Source organism: Gracilinanus agilis, chromosome 2 (assembly GCF_016433145.1).
Source record: "Gracilinanus agilis isolate LMUSP501 chromosome 2, AgileGrace, whole genome shotgun sequence".
NCBI classification, from domain to species: domain Eukaryota; kingdom Metazoa; phylum Chordata; class Mammalia; order Didelphimorphia; family Didelphidae; genus Gracilinanus; species Gracilinanus agilis.
The window spans coordinates 231,334,392-231,351,004 of NC_058131.1; the positions used below are offsets into that span (position 1 = coordinate 231,334,392).

The 16,613-nt window shown below is 38.9% G+C and overlaps 2 protein-coding genes across 2 annotated transcripts in view; one reads left to right on the forward strand and one right to left on the reverse strand.

The window, feature by feature from the left end:
* BABAM2 (BRISC and BRCA1 A complex member 2) overlaps nucleotides 1-12,601 on the reverse strand; it is a 636,045-nt gene extending 623,444 nt beyond the window's left edge. Inside the window, exons 1-2 of the mRNA XM_044663708.1 lie at nucleotides 12,536-12,601; nucleotides 6,447-6,600 (exon numbers count right to left, since the gene is read on the reverse strand). Coding sequence (XP_044519643.1) covers nucleotides 6,447-6,574 — 128 coding nt within the window. The 5' untranslated portion in view covers nucleotides 6,575-6,600; nucleotides 12,536-12,601. The remainder of the gene's footprint in view (nucleotides 1-6,446; nucleotides 6,601-12,535) is intronic.
* A 405-nt stretch (nucleotides 12,602-13,006) lies between these two features.
* RBKS (ribokinase) overlaps nucleotides 13,007-16,613 on the forward strand; it is a 97,231-nt gene continuing 93,624 nt past the window's right edge. The window contains exon 1 of the mRNA XM_044663710.1: nucleotides 13,007-13,119. Coding sequence (XP_044519645.1) covers nucleotides 13,043-13,119 — 77 coding nt within the window. The 5' untranslated portion in view covers nucleotides 13,007-13,042. The remainder of the gene's footprint in view (nucleotides 13,120-16,613) is intronic.

Here is a 16,613-nt window from a genome sequence, read left to right on the forward strand (position 1 = left end):
TAAAAATAACATTCCACAAACATCAGTTACCATGATTATTAAGAGATCATAAAATAAGACTACTTGAGCCCTAAGCCAAGTGATTCTATAACTAAATAGCACATAAATCCTCAAACAATGAAATAAAATAAAAGTTTCTATCTCAATTTCCATAATGATATTCATCATCATCATCATCTTTATAGATAGTATATTTTACTTTACTTTTACTTTATAGTATAAAGCACATACATAAATATATATATATATATACATACACACAGACATATATATATATATACATACACACAGACATATATATATATATATATATAGTTTGTAGGAAATAATATAAGAATCATCTTATCTCTATTTTATTGATAAGAAAACTGAGATCCTGAGAGGAAAAAAGTACTTCCCAAAGTCATATAATAAGAAGCAAACACAGGTCCCAAACCCAAGTTTTCAAACTCTAAGACTTGGGCTCTTTCCATTATACAACATCCCCTGCCCTGTAGATTTAGTGATTCTATTTCTGTAAAATTGATGAATGAAAAGAACTTTTAGATTTGAGAAACTAGCAACATTGACTTTAAGCTTCTTTCCTGCCACCTCTACTAACTGTCTTTCTTTTTTCTGTCAACAAAAGGGTAATTCTAGACCTTCGAAAATTACCTTACTCTACTGCTATTCAATGGTCTGAATAATTGATATGTCTCAGTACCAAAGAAATACTATACCCATGTGTTCAGTTGATTCAGGGAACTGAGTGGTACAATAAGCAAAGTGCTGGACATGAAGTCAGAAAGGCCTGAATTGGAATCTTCCTGAGACACTTCACTTCACATCAGTTTATTCATGAATAAAATGGAAAATAATAGCATCTATCTCATAGGGTAGTTGTGAGGATAAATTAAGCTAATATATTTAAAGAACTTTGCAAACAAACCATAAAGCACTATGCAAATGTTAACTATCATTATCATTAAAACAGAGAACATATGTAAGAGAGAAAAAAGAAAGCAGTATAACAAGACTACAGAGAGAAGCAAAAAAGAATGTACTTCTTATGGCCAGGGTGCAAATATAATCTGGATGCCTAAATATCACTCACATCAGGAGTGGTCATCAAAAAAAAAAGACAAGTACTTAGAAGCTTAGAAATTGAGTAGCTATAGTGTGCCTACATGATTGAACCAGATTGGAAGAGGAGGCAACATAAGCTAATGCAAAGGTCAGCAAACTTTTTCTCTAAGGGTCCAGATACTTTAAGCTTTGCATGCCAAGAGGCAAAATCGAGGATATATTATAACTACTTATAAAACAAGAAAAAAACAAATTTCCACAAAATTTTCATGGACAAAACACAATAATAATAACTGAGTATATTTATTTTGGACCTGTATGGTCTACTAATGAGAAAAATGGAATTCTTTTTAGGGAGGACAATACTTCAACTAAGTTCAAAGTTAGTGCTCCCTATCAAAACTGATTTCAAATGTAATAAGATTTTATGTATTTCAGTTTTGAAAATATCTTTTCAGAGAGGCACAGTTAAATACTGATATCAACCCATGAACATAAAATTTTAATTGATATTAATTTAATTAATATCCGTTGTTTGAGGGCATTTATAGAATTGTATTATATGCTTCTCTTGATATTTGCTTTTTAGCATGTCATAACACTGAAATTAATTGCTTCCAATTGAAGATTAGGTTGAAGTTCATCATATACATAATTAAACAAATTTCAAATTATAGAAATTTTTTTTGAACTTGCATCAAGATGCAAAAAACACTGCTGTAACCATAGTTGGAACTCAGAAAAATATATATTCTATAAATTTGTGGCAATGGATGTCTCATTTCTTTTTTTACTTTTGACGGCACAGGAATTTCAAATAATGTTAATGGTGCTGGAATTGGCTTTACCACAGATAAGTTTCACATTCAAGTGCAATTCTGCCTGGAAATTTAAAGTTGAGGGGGCAGCTAGGTGACTCAGTGGATTGAGAGCCAGGCCCAGAGATAGGAGGTCCTGGGTTCAAATCTGGACTTAGACACTTCCTAGCTGTGTGACCCTGGGCAAGTCACTTAACCCCCATTGCCTAGTCTTTAACACTCTTCTGCCTTGGAGCCAATACACAGTATTGATTCTAAGATGTAAGGTAAGGGTTTAAATATAAAATTTACAGTTGAATTTGAAACATTATCAAGTCTGAAGCAAAGGCTAATTTCCAGAGTCATCCAGTGTTCAAAATGCTGTCAAATTACAAAAAATGCAATTTATATCAACTCAATTTCAACTTATGGGAGATAACTTCACCCCCTACTGGGTCTGCCTCATCTCCATCTCCCAAAGAGAGAAGTGAAATAAGAAAAGTGTGACCTTTTACATCTAACTTCACACTTTCCATCCCCTGAGCTGAGGAAGAAGAAAGGCAGCTCAGGCTAGGAAAAGGCAGCAGCACAACTTCTATCTCCCACCCCAGCTCCTGATGAATCAGGCTCCTGCTGCCTCATTTTCTACAGGTCTCAATGGGAACAGGGCTTCCATCTCATGTTGTGGGTATCTCCTGCCTGACCTCCAGCCCCTTCTGGGAAAAGGAGAGGAGTTTTCCTCTTATAGTTTATACCCTACACATTCCATTGGTTCTGAACCCCAGTAGATCATCTTCTAAACCCCATTCCCCACCACTTGATTCCTTATTCCCATTCCCCTCAATCCTTCACCCCAAAGTCCCAATCAAATGCTATCAACTCCACCACTGAGTCCTCTAAAAATGCCTGTACCACAGTTAAAAAAACTCACCTTCCTTTTAAACTTTTTCCTTTCCCACTCTAATCTTCTTGCAGTCACTGGGATCTGGATCCCCTCTGCTGACACATCCTCCCTAGCCAGTTCATCCAACACTAGCTGCATTTTCACTCATCAACTCAGGTCAAGGGTAGAGCTTTGAAATACTCCTTGCTCCCCAGCACTTCTTAATTCTTGCTTACTTCCATCCCATTACTTAACTGCCCCTCTCCTTTGAGGCCCATAAAATCCGTATCTTCCAGTCAGTCAAAATCCCCTTCCTTCCCCAACAAATTCAGGATCTGGCCCACAATATATCTCTCCTCCTCAACTCCTGTCCTCACTCTAGTGGACTTCAATATTCAATTGTATTCAGTATGTATTAACACTCCATGAAAAAAGTTAACCTTTCATTTTTTCAACCTACTTTACTTCCCAAGACATATTCCTCTACCCCACATCAACCACACAAAAAGACGGATGTACACTTCATCTTACCATGACCGACAAACACACCACTTGTGTACAAGAATTCTGGAATCCCCTTTCCTGGCCCATAATCTTTTTGCTTTCTCCCTCTCCCTTCCCATATGATAACCTAGTCTTTGCCCACACCGTTACTTCTACTCGCTCAACCCTTCAGTTATCTTCAAGGTTATCACCCTTGCACCAGCCACTCTCTCTTCTTGCCTCATCTTGAACCCCTGAGGAACCAATTCAAATCTGTAATATCCTTTTCTTGAGTTCCTAGGTACTTTATCATATGGTCCATATGGCCATATCATTGTGCCCTGCCAAATCTCAGCCTTGGTTACTCCCACCAACCACTGCCTTCATTCCTTATTACATGGTGCTGAACAAAAGTAGAAAATAATAGCAATCATTCTAACTGGGCCCACTACAAATCTGTTACATAACCTCCACTGGGCCCTCACTGCTACTAGGCAATTCTATTATACCTCCTTTAACAACTCACTATCATCCTCTCTGGAGCAAGTCTTCCATCCCCACAAACTATTGTCTTATATTTCTTCTGCCTTTGTGGCTAAACTCCTTGAAAAGACCATCTATAATGGATGCCCCACTCTCTCTCTTCTCATTCTCTTCTTAATCCCCTACCATCTAGCTTCTGATCTCATTATTCCAGTAAAATATCCTCTCCAAAGTTATCAATAACCCTAATTGCCAAATCCAATGGCCTTCTCTCAACACTCATTCTTCTTAACCTCTATGCAGTCTTTGACATTATTGATCACTTTCTTCTCCTTATTACCATTTTCTCATCAGATTTTCAGGACCTCACTCTCTCCTCATTCTCTTCCTACCTAACTCCTCAATCTCCTATGCAGAATCTTCATGTAAGTCTACCCACTAAACATGAGTATCCTACAGGGCTTCTTCCTTAATCCTCTTCTCCCTCTAAATTACTTCACTTGATGATCTTGTCAGCTGCTTTGTGGTTCAACTATCATCTCTATGCTGATGATTCTCAAATCTACTTATTCAGCCCCAACTTCTCTACTGACCTCCAGTCTCATATCTCCAACTACTTTTTAGATATCTCAAAATGGATGTCTACTAGACATCTTCAACTAACTTGTTCAAAACTAAGAGTACTGTCTTTCCCCCAAATGTTATCCTTTCCAAACATTCCATCTTCCCAGTCTCTTAGGCCTGAAACTAAGTATCTTCCCTGCTTCTTCATTCTCTAAAGACAGTAATATCCAACATTTCTGAAGAGCTTACTATGTACCAAGTACCAACTTAAATGCTTTATAATTATTACCTCACCTGACCCTCACAACAACCCTGGAGGTGCTATTATCATCCCTACTCTACAGATGAAGAAATTGAAGCAAACAGATTAAGTGACTTGCCCAGGCTTGCACAGCTAATAAGCATCTGAGGTCACATTTGAACACAGGTCGTCCTGAGTCCAGGCCTGGTGCTCTATCCACTGCACCACCTCATTGCCTGCCTCCATAGCTAATCTGTCGCCAAGGCTTGTCAATTTCAACTTTATAACATCTCTCAAATACACTTTTTTCTCTCTTCTGACATTGCCACCATCCTATTATAGATCTTCATCTTCTCATACTTGAACTTCTGCAATAGCTTACTGGTTAGTTGGTCTGACATAACCTCCAACCTTCATTCCAGTCCATTCTACTGCCAAAATAATTTCCTAAAGTACATGTCCAACCATGTTACCCCCTACTCAATAAACACCTGTGGATCCCAATCACGTCCAAAATCAAATATAAAAGTCTCTATTTAGCATTCAAACTTCTTCATAATTTATTCCTCAAACCTCTCTCCCCTACTTTTCCAGGCTTTTTATACCTTATGCCCTCCCACTCCACATATTTTGATGCAGTGACATTGGACTCCTGGCTGTTCCTTAAACAGGATGCTCCATCTCATAGCTCTGGGTATTTTCTCTGCTTGAACCCCATTCCCAGAATGTTCACCCTACTCATTTCTACCTCCAGGCTTCACTGTCTTCTTTCAACACCCAACTAAAATGCCAACTTTTATAAGAAGTCTGCCCCAACCCCTCTTAACTAGTTCCTATTTATCTTGAATATAATTTACCTATATATGTTTGTTTGCTTATGTATCTCAAATTATAATGTGACCTCGAGGGTAAAGACTGCTTGTGCCTCTCTTTGTATCCCTAGCATTTAGTATAGGAACTGGAATATAGTAGGCCCTTAATAAATGCTTAATGACTAACTCACTGAACTGTTGCTGATATTTGTAGTACTTGAAGCAGCAGTGCAAAGAAATAACAGTGTCATATATGGTCTATGTGGCAACTATTCAACTCTGCCATTGTAGCAGGAAAGCACAGACAATACATAAACAAACAAGCATGACTATATGACTTTATTTGAAAATGTAAGAATCACTCTTAGTTTGTTGGCCATACAAAAAAAAGCACCAGGCCAGAAAAGGCCCACAGGTCATAGTTTGCCAACCTCTGCTCTAGTGGAAAGTACAATGGATTTAGGATAGCTAGGTGACTCAGTGGATAGAGAGTCAGGCCTAAGACAGAAGGACCAAATCTGACCTTAGACACTTCCTATCTGTGTGACCCTGGATAAGTCATTTACCCCCAACTCCCTAGTCCTCACAGCTCTTCTACCTTGGAACCAATACACAGTATAATTCTAAGAAGGATGGAAAGGGTTTAAAAAAAGAAAAAATTCACTGAATTTGACAACAAGAGCACCTAGGTTCAAATTCTTGCTCTCTACTTACTTAACCTGTGTGACCATCCCTGAGGACATTCAGGTAGTAAGCTCTCTAAGCCACAGTTTCTTCTTCTAAAGGTTAGACCAGATGACTTCCATCTGGACTCTCTTCCAACACTAAATCTATGACCTTAGGAGAAAATTCATATATTAATTGAAATCCATGATCAATAATCCCCCACCCCAATGCACATGAAATAAAAATGAGCAAAATTAATGAAAATCTGTCAACATTATGGTCTGAACTAGCAAACTAAAATACAAATGGAAGAAACTCAAAAATTAAATGTCAAAAACTATGTGAAAACTACATGCGCAACAAAATAACTATCTGTCACATATATGTACCCTTAAGAAGAGTTGTGAGAAAGACTTCTTAACCATAGATTTAACTATTTCTCTGATACATACCCAGACTTCAGATCAGTTATCCTCAAACAATTTGTAGCATCCAGTCCTACTTTTCCATTTCTGACCACACTGGACACAAATGGAGAAAGTAATGGAGAAATTCGGTTCAATGTCACTTCAGGGGACATTTTAGCTTGACCTGTAATTCACCACTCTGCAAAGAAAAGTAAAGGAATTTGGTCAAACACAGCAAACTTCACATTCCATAAGGTTTCAGAGATCTTGGCACAACATATTCAAATACATCTTCTAATGTTTAAATATCATCTCACAAAAAAGCAATATAAGATAATTCCAATGTATTTGTTTATTTTTCATTTTTCTATTACCATGAAAAATTTTACATACAGGAGTATTTAATTTTGTATGAAAAACAACTATGATAAGTATAACTGCCACTTTATTGATAAAGAAAACAAGGTTCAGAGAGATTAAAGGGCTGATTTATACAATGTCAAACAACCAGTGAGTAAAAAGGCTATTACCTTAACCTGGATTTTCTGACTCATGGCATCATGCTCTTTCTATTCCATATGGCCCACAATCAGTTATATGCCTTTATATTGGTGTGAAGACTGTCACAGTTTTTATTTCACTACAAATTAATTTTAAATTTCTTAACTGTGAAATATTTTTTTACTAATGAGCAAACATTTAAGAATTCCTTTATAAAAGTCTCAATTGGATTCTATCCACTGTGTCATTTGGAATTATCCTAAGCCCTGAAAGACTACAACTCCCAGGACTCTCTCTGCTACAACTTCCCCTGACACTTCCCACTTCCTTTGTGGCAGGTATCAGGGAAATTATAAAAGGGAAAGTCTGGCACCTTTTCATCTCTCTCCACCTTGGAGGCTGGCTGGGCTCTCCCTACCCTGAGACCCTGATCTCTCTCTTGGTGCCTATTTCCCTTTCCTCCTACCTCCTAGTTTTCCCTAGACCTTTCCCTGTCTAATTAAAATAAAACCTAGCTATTTAAACCCTAAAGTTGCTCTCTGATCATTCATTTGAGGGTTCTGATCAATTTCCCTGCTGGGGCTGGGGACCACTACCGTTAGGGTCCTTTTTTGGGTGAGCCCAAGGAAACAAGACAGACGATGCAAAACACACAGAGAGTAGAGCTTTATTAAGCTACACACGTACATACGCGGGGGAAGAGACCGAAAGGAGTGGTCTCCCCACCTGAGTAGATTCACAACACCCTTTATATAGTTCATAGCAAGACTTAGAGCAAAGGTGGTTATCACTCTAAGGGCATGGTCTATTGGCTTGCGCAGGGGCCCGTTGGGTGGGTTGTATACAAGGTCTTATCTAGAATGCACACTTCAGCTTGCAAGGGGTCTTATCTAACATAAACACACAGCCTGTAGGTTTGGGCAAGGGTCAGTTTGCCCATCCACACTACCTTTCCTTTCTCTTCCTCTACCTTCCTTTCTCCCATCCATCCTACCACCCTTCCTCTTCCTCCCTTCACTTTCACACACACACCACTAAAGGTGACATGCTACTATAAGCAAAGCATTATGATATGAGTTTGCATTCCAATATAAGAAATAAGTCATATGAACAAATAATGATAAAATACAAAGTAGAGTGCAAAAAACACAAGAAAATAACCATGTTATCACTTTCCCTGATATTCCCCCAGTCCCAAATGCTCGTCTTCCCAAAATTACATGTATATTATATATGTATATACACATATAATGTGCATGTTATACATACAAATATACATATGTGTACACAGACACTACCTGTGCATAATGTTGTTTCCCTAGAATAGAATCGTAAGATTCTTCAGGCAGGAACTGTCTCATTTCTATGTTTGTATCATTAGCACCTAGCATAGGCCATTACAATTGTTTAAAAAAAAAAAAAAAGCTTATTAACTAACAATTGACCTAATATATGTAAAAGCACTGGCATCCAATAAATGCTTATTCCTTCCCATCTAGCTATGAAACAAGTCCAGAAAACAAGAATCTACTCAATCTTTCTAAGCTCACTATATTTTGCCTTCCTAACCTCTAATAGGAACCTTCCAAGAGGAAACACTCTTATTAACTGCTCAGGACAGATACATTACTACTTCCCAGGGACAAAACATGACAGAAATACAATTCTATTCTTCTTCCACTTAATAACTGGTCATATTACCACTTATGACTAAAAGATGTACTATTTTACCTTCCAACTTGCAGACAATCAGAATTGCAGCTAAATGAATTGTCAAAACCAGAGAATTTTTTTAAGTAGAAGGAAAAAACATCACTTATAAAAATCCCACAGAGATCATGTCAGGAAATAGAGCGTATGAATGACTTTTAATGAGTTTCTAAACAGAAAATTCTATTTTATTGCAGAAAGAATAGAACAGAGAGAGCATTTGAAATGAACATATTTACTTAATACTTCAAAATAAATAATAATCCTATTATCACAATCCATTCATTTAAAGATAAAGATAAGAGAGATGAAACAAGCAATGTTTTGTTCTAACTTTTCATACTGGGCTTCAATTTAATCTTTGAAATGAGAAAAATTAATAATGTCTAAGATTCTTTGCAACTTTAAATCCTAAAACCTAAACGATGAGAAAATTCATTAAGGAAGTTTCATAGGTATTTCCTATGGTAAACACTTAAACCACAGTAATGTGCCTTCATTTACCACAACAAACAGTATTCAGGAGAGATGCCAATATGAATTTTCCAAAGGAGAGGTAATTATGGTACTTGTAACAGAAAGTCAGTCAATAAGCATTTATTAAGAAATTAGTAAATGCCAAGCACTGCCTTAGGCCCTTAGGCCCTAGAAGAGATATCAAGAAAGACTAATACACAGTCTATGTCCTCAAGAAAGACAAGTCAGAAGAGCTAGATTTGAGAAGCTACAGCACTACCACTCACTAATTATGTATAACCTTAGGTAAGAGCTTGACCTCTCTGAGCCTCAATTTCTTCATTTGCAAAACTGGGTCAATAAAGCTCCTACTTCTTATGTCACAGAGTTATCAGAAGAATTATATATGATAATGGAGGCTATGTAAAGGACTCTTTAACATGTTAATTTAAATGTAAGCTACATTAAGTATTATTAATATTGAAGGCATATGCTTATCCATAAGCACAGCTTATCTCTAATTCTACAATAGCTATTCCCACCATATAAGTGAAAATCAGCTGTTTCCTCCCAACATATTAGTTTAGTTCCCTCTTTCAAGTAGGTAGGCCAGACATTTTTTTTCAAAGATTTATTTGTAAGAATGTAACAGGAAATCTGTTTCTCCTTCAATGCTGTTGAATGAAACTAAGTGGTACAATTTCTCTCTGTAAAAATGTAAAGAAGAGTAGCTATAACAAGTAGTGAAACATGTATTGAAACAAAAAAGGTAATGTTACTATGCAATTTCACACTCTTTATATACTATGCTTGACATATACCTATTTGGTTACCTGATCCCCACCCTTCCACAAATGCTCTCCATTCCTACTACTCCACAAAGAATGTGAGGTAAAATTATCATAAGGAGATTATCCTAGACAATGAACAACATGCAGAAATATTATAACAAAATGCAAGGGACTCCCAATTTTTTCAACATTACAGTTACACATTTCAAACTATGCAACTCGTTGCTTCACTCCAAACTCCTAAACAGACATGGATCAAGTGGTTAATTTAGGTTTTACCAAATCAAAATTAATAATGTTTCTTGATTTGTTTTAAGGAGTAAACATAGTTGATTTTCTTCATTTAAACAGCCATGGCCCATGAAGTTGGTTTTTTGATATATCAGTACAAATTTTTATATCTATTATGAGATTCTAACCCAATACTCACCTTTTGGATCTTAACACTGCCGATCACCATGTCAGCTATCCCTCCTAACTTTGTCATTGATGAAATATCAACTATGACTTACTTCAAGTCATTGATAAAAATATTAAGCAGCACAGGACCAAGCACAGATCCCTGGAATACTCCACTGAAGACCTACCATGCACACATGGAACCATTAACAATTACTCCTCTGAGTCACAGCCATCCCATGAACTCTGAATCTGACTATACTGTCTAATTTATACAATATCTTTCCATTTCTCCACAAGAATAGTATGACATTATATCAAAAACTTTACATAAAATCTAGGTAAACTATATCTACAGAATCCTCCTAATCTACTAGATCAGTAAGCATATCAAATTGAAAATTAGCTTAGCTTTCCACGATTTATTCTTGATGAAGATATGATGGCTCTTTGTAATTGCTGATTCCTTTTCTAAATATTTACCAACTAATTTTTTTAATGGTGTATTCTAAAATTTTTGTAGGAACTGAAGTTCACTGGCTTATAGTTTGCATACTCCTTGAGAGAAATATCCATTTATAAATGTACTTCAGTTAAAGTTGGTTTCCATCTAGAGCAGGGAGATGAAGGCAAAAAAAGTTACCCAGATAGTTTTGGAAATCTGAATTCCAAAAAAATCTCTCATCTTAACGTTATCATACAGTATTGTGCCCACTCACCCTGCTCCTGCCCCTCCACTTGGTACTCTGCTGCCTCCCACTAAAAAACAAACCTAATGAAAGTAAGAGACTGCCACCTGCCAGATAGGGGGCTTGACTTGAGACCTTTTTCTATTCCACCCACATATTCCTGGAATCTGTCTTCTCTTCCTTGTGAGACTATCCCTGTGGTGCCCTCCTCTCCTATTTGTGTCTGGTTCTAAGTCTGCCCCACCACATATTGTCCTCAATTTCAGACCCCAGGGTCCTTATGTTCCTCACCACAGTCCTCAACTTCTCTGACCTTGGCCTCCATGTCCTTGAACAGACATGTGGCCCTCTTCCTGCCTCCCTTCCATTCTGTCAACTGACAAAATGTATTACAAAATTTGTAAAATCCACTTTATGTAGAAGTCTATGGAAAGATCTGCTTAAGTAAAGCAAGAAATGTCTACTATTTACATGATCAATGGCCATCCTAAGGTTAACTATAAAGCTAATGAGGGCCTTATAAATAAACAAGGAAGGGAGCAGTAACTACTACAGTTACCCAACAGAAAAAACTAATCACTATAAATTGTTCCAAGAAGAAGCCCATACTGCCCCAAAGGTAAGCTCACTTCCATAATGCCACATCAAGGGCATGGAAAGAAAAGGGGTGAAGGGAGAGTGGGAAAGGATGAGGGCTGAATCAATGAAACATGCACACAGCATGGGGAGGAGTGTACTTATGTCACAACTCAACAAAGAGCAGGTAAAGAAGCTCTCTAGAAATAGGCAGAGAGTAACTATCCCTCTCTAGAATACGTCAAAAGTATCTTTGAAATGCAAATTTCATTCAGTTCAATTAATAATAATTTAATAAGTGGTGTTTACATAGCATTTTAAGGATTCCAAAGTGCTTTGGAATCCTAGGATCACAGATTTAGCGCTACAAGAGAGAGCTCTAAAAGGTCAAGTCAATCCTATTCTTTTACACATGTTCAAAGTGATATTGACTTGTCTAAGGTCACACAGGCGGTGGAATGTGGAGCAGGATTAGTCTTTTGAGCTTCAAAAAAAAAAATGGGTCCTACGCATAATGCAGGCCATTTGCCTCTCCCAGTCTCAATTCCTCCATCTGTATAATGGGAATAACTTGCATCTTTTGAGCACTTTTAGATTTGCAAAACGTTTTACATCTTGTCTGTTATTTGCTTCTCATAACAACCTAGTGATGAAGTAACATTAGTATTATTGCCTGGGATCAACCCAGTTGGACAAGTGTCTGAGGAAGGATTGGAACCCAGGTCTTCCTGACTACGGAACAGGAATCCAAAGCTAAGTCACGCTCCTTACCCGAGCAGGTTTCCCAAGTCACACTTAGGGAGGGCCTGAGGCTGGACAGGCCTAAAAGAAAGGAAGACTAGGCGTGGGCCTGGTGGGCTCAGTCTGAGGGTAAATATCGCGGAGGGGTGGGGAGGCGCCTGGACGGGCCGGGGGCTCTCTCAGGAGAAGAGGCGGAGCCCTCGGGCCCTTCCCTCCGTCACCTGTTCGGTTCTGTTCCCCACCGCCCGCAACCGAGCCCCACACCGAGTACCTGCGACTAACAGCCCGACAGACGCAGACACCGGCTACAACGGCCAAGCCGTGCACACTCCCTGAGCGCTCCCCCGCCCACAACGCGCAGAGCCGTCCAGTGGCGCGCGCGCTCCCGTGACAGCCCGCCCTCGCAGCCTGGAGACGTGCGCGCTCCCGGAAATTTGTGGGGGTTGGGAGGTGGGTAGTTAAATGGGCGCCTGAAAGTTCCCCTCCTCCACCCCACCTACCATTCTCAGATAACCAAACCACAGAGGTCCCGAAATGTGAGGAAAGAACCGGCTTAGGGGAGGAAATTCTCTCGGAAGAGGCCTAGTAGAACCAGAGGACCAATTTATATCAGGCACTTGGAAAGATGCCCACCGGTTGGCTGGGGGGGAGGGGGAGGGTAAGGGGAAAGGCCCTCGCCTTATCTAGTCGTCTGGGAGGGGAGGGGCGCAGTGTTCCTTGCTCTGGAGGACAAAGGGCAAAGTTCATCACGAATCCTCAGGCTTGACTTGTCCTCAGTATGGCAGCGTGTGTGGCGGGGCTGCAGCCAGACTCGGCGGTGGTAGTGGTGGGCTCCTGCATGACCGACCTGGTCAGGTTAGTCCTGAGGTGGGGGGGCGCCGCTGACAGAGAGATCGCTGGCGGTTCGGAATCGGGCAGGCTGGCGTGGATCTGGCAGAGAAGATAGGGAGGGAGGAGGGAGGAAAGGAAGGTCGGGAGAAATCTAAAATGGGGCCTAGAGAGACGAAGTGATCGCACCCATCCCCACTCACAGTGAGTTAGAGGAAGAGTCCAGGTCGTGGAACCAGGCCCTTGAATTTCAAATCCTGCACTCTTTCCCCTAAAACACGTTGCATTCACTGGGCAAATAAGAGGCTTCTAAAAATGCTTGTTGACTGATTGATTCTCCCATTATGATGGTTTTACTTGGGTAGCACAAATGATAAACGCCAACATATCTGGAGATGCTGCTTCAGCTAACTCTGGTGGAGACCCTCCTTGGTAAACATTTATCACGTGCCAACTCTGCAGGGAACTGGAAATACCAAAAGAAAAATAGTATTTATCTTTCAGGAGCTGACATTCTAAGCAAAAAAGGTGGAAAGGATAAGAAGGGAGGAGACATGTCCTTAACATCATGGAAGGGGCCTCCAAAGCCCTTTCAAACCCTCCCCACCTCTTATAAAAATTGAAACCCAGAAAGGTTAACTGGCCTGTCCAAGATCACACATGTAATTAATACTTGCCAGAGCCAGGATTCAGACCTAGATGCTGACTTTGTGCCCCACTGCCTCACAGGAAAAAAATAACCTAAAAATAAGGGTGAAATAGAAGGGACCTGGGGAGAGGGGGAGAGAGAATGTCTTTGGATCATACATTTAGACCTGAAAAAAGGCCTTTGAAACTTCTTTATCTGGATCAGACTGGATCTAAGACCCATTGAAGTTCCCTGGAAAAGAATGTTTACAGTTAACACTTAAGATAGTCATTAGAGAAGCTAGAAATAGGAACAAGTCTTTACCAGAACTTCAGCTTAATTTAATACAATTCAAGAAACATTTCCTAATACAGGGCATTATACTAGAAGTTAGAAGTACAATGAAAAAATTTGTCTCCAAGAACTTATAGCCTACTAATGTGCATGAGATATATACTGAGATTGCAATCCAGAATATGGTCACAACCAATCTAGGCTTCAGTTTTCTTATCTATAAAAAAAAGGAAGTTAAACTTTATGACCCCTAGGGTCCCTTCCAGCTATAAATTATATTCTTGGTTTAATGCAAAGTAATGAATGACTGGGACAAAAGAATGATCTAGGTGAAGTACCCTGAGAAAACTTGGAGAAAGAGAATACTTTCAATTGGATGGATGATGGTAACTGGGTGGTGACAACTAAGCTGATCCTTGAAGTAATAAGTTTCTGTTCCAGAGATGAGGAAGTACATTACTGACATGAACACCATGCATGGAGACACCAAGTCAAGAGTAGCTAATTGTTCAGTTTGGCTGGAACTTAAGAATATGCAAAAGTAATGTGGGGGAGAAAGGCTAGAAAGAGAAATTGGAGCCTGTGCAGAACCCATAGTAGATTCTTCCTTTACATTGTGTGAACTAAAAATGAGAGGGGTCTGAACAGATATTCATAGCACCATTGAGTTGGAAAAAATCCAAATCTTAAGAGTTAAAGGGACTTCCAAGAGCATACAGTATAGCACATACTCCTTCTAAATCATGAATCCCAACTACTGAATCTTCCAGTCTCCATTTAAATACATCTACAATGATGCTAAGTTCATTCCCCCACCTATTGGTTAGAAAGTTTTTACTTATAGCTCCCTGTAATTTCTATCTGTTGCCCCACAACTGGGCAACTTTACAAATATTTAAAGACTTTTCATATCTCGCCACCCTCTTTACCCCAAGACTTCTCCAGGATAAACATTACTAGTTCCTTCCTATGGTGTGGCTTCAAATCTCCTTCATTTTTTCAATATAATGATTTTTAGATGATATAGATTAAATTGCTGTTACTTGTATTTCTGTAGTATTTTGTATTTGAAGTAATTATTTCAGTCCTTTGTTAGTCCAATAACTTTGGAAATTATAGCTAAGAACTCACCCATCTGTTCCACTGGACCTGAAATATCTATCTGTAATATAGCAGAGAACCTGAAAGTAAGGTTACTTAGGAGAAGATGGAAGGTGTCTAAAAAGATGTCATGAAGTCCCTATAGTTTATTATAGAAGAAGCTTTCATTCAGAGCTTATTTTTATTTCACAGAGAATTTTCTTACATAGTTTTGCTTACTAGCCATGGATCCTGACCAAGTCACCTGAGCCTCCATTATTTCCTAATTTATAAAGTAATATTTACACAGCTCATATCACAGTATAATATTCAGCAAAGCACTATGTAATCTTTCAAAATATGAGTTATTTCTGAAGCCACAGGTCATAAACATTAAGTTTAGAAAGTGAAAATGGGCATTTAGCTGTGAAAAGTGACAATGGAAAAAGCACATATATGTGTATAGATAGACACAGACACACACACAATATAGTCTCTCTACCTATTTAGTCCCTCAGAGTTTTAGAGTCAACTCTATAATGCTGTTGGCTCAAGCCAATTAGTTCTTACATATTTTCATTCACACATTGTTAGTGGCCAGTGATAAACACACTTAATTCCATTTAACCAAGTAACATCTATTCATTTTACAGTGAAATATGTACTTCTAAAATATAGTAAGAGCAGGAGCATTAAAATTTCTTCCCCCCCCCCCCATATCAGGGAGATGTACTATCCCCTATACCACTTCCAGCTAAGGATAGGGGGCTCAGACTTAACACAATTTCTACCTAGAATTGAACCCATCAAGTTCAAGTCCAAATATAGCCTCACTGCTCAGTGAGTCTCAGCTCTCAGCAGACTGGGTCCTGATGGCCATTGGAGTATTGATGCTGAACTGTCTGCAAAACTCAGCCTATGCCCCATACCTAAAAGACCTGATAGTAAGGCAAAAAAAAAAACTCCGTATTCACAAACCATATATTGGCCTCAGATGGGAAGAACCTGAGGATTTTCCCCTTGTAGTGTTGTCCTTCTTGTGTCACTGCCAGGCAGGAAGAAATCAAAAGAGAAGGAACTGGTTCTGGTAAAAGCAATAGCTTTTGAACATACCCCCAATTCGTACTACACAGCCAGTCAAAAAGATACATATTCAACACATGTCTAAGACCAAAACCAGTTACAAAATGTCTACACATGCTCCAAAGCCCACACTGCATCAGCCTAGCATTCTGCACATACTCCAATAGCACCAATTCATGAGCAAGTCAAGACATCACTCTTCCTGCTCATTGGTCCTCTTCAAAATTAAAAATGAACAGCAACAAGCTATAAGCATCCCACAGTACCTTCATGGTCATTGGAACAAACTGTTCTCATCAACCCATTCCATCAGAGGAGGTCTTCACATGCTGGGGGTAGACATCCCCCTAACTCACTTATTGAGTAAGTGAATGAATAAATGCAGCAGGTATACTAAGTTCCTTATACACATTGAATCATATGAAAAACTAAGAGG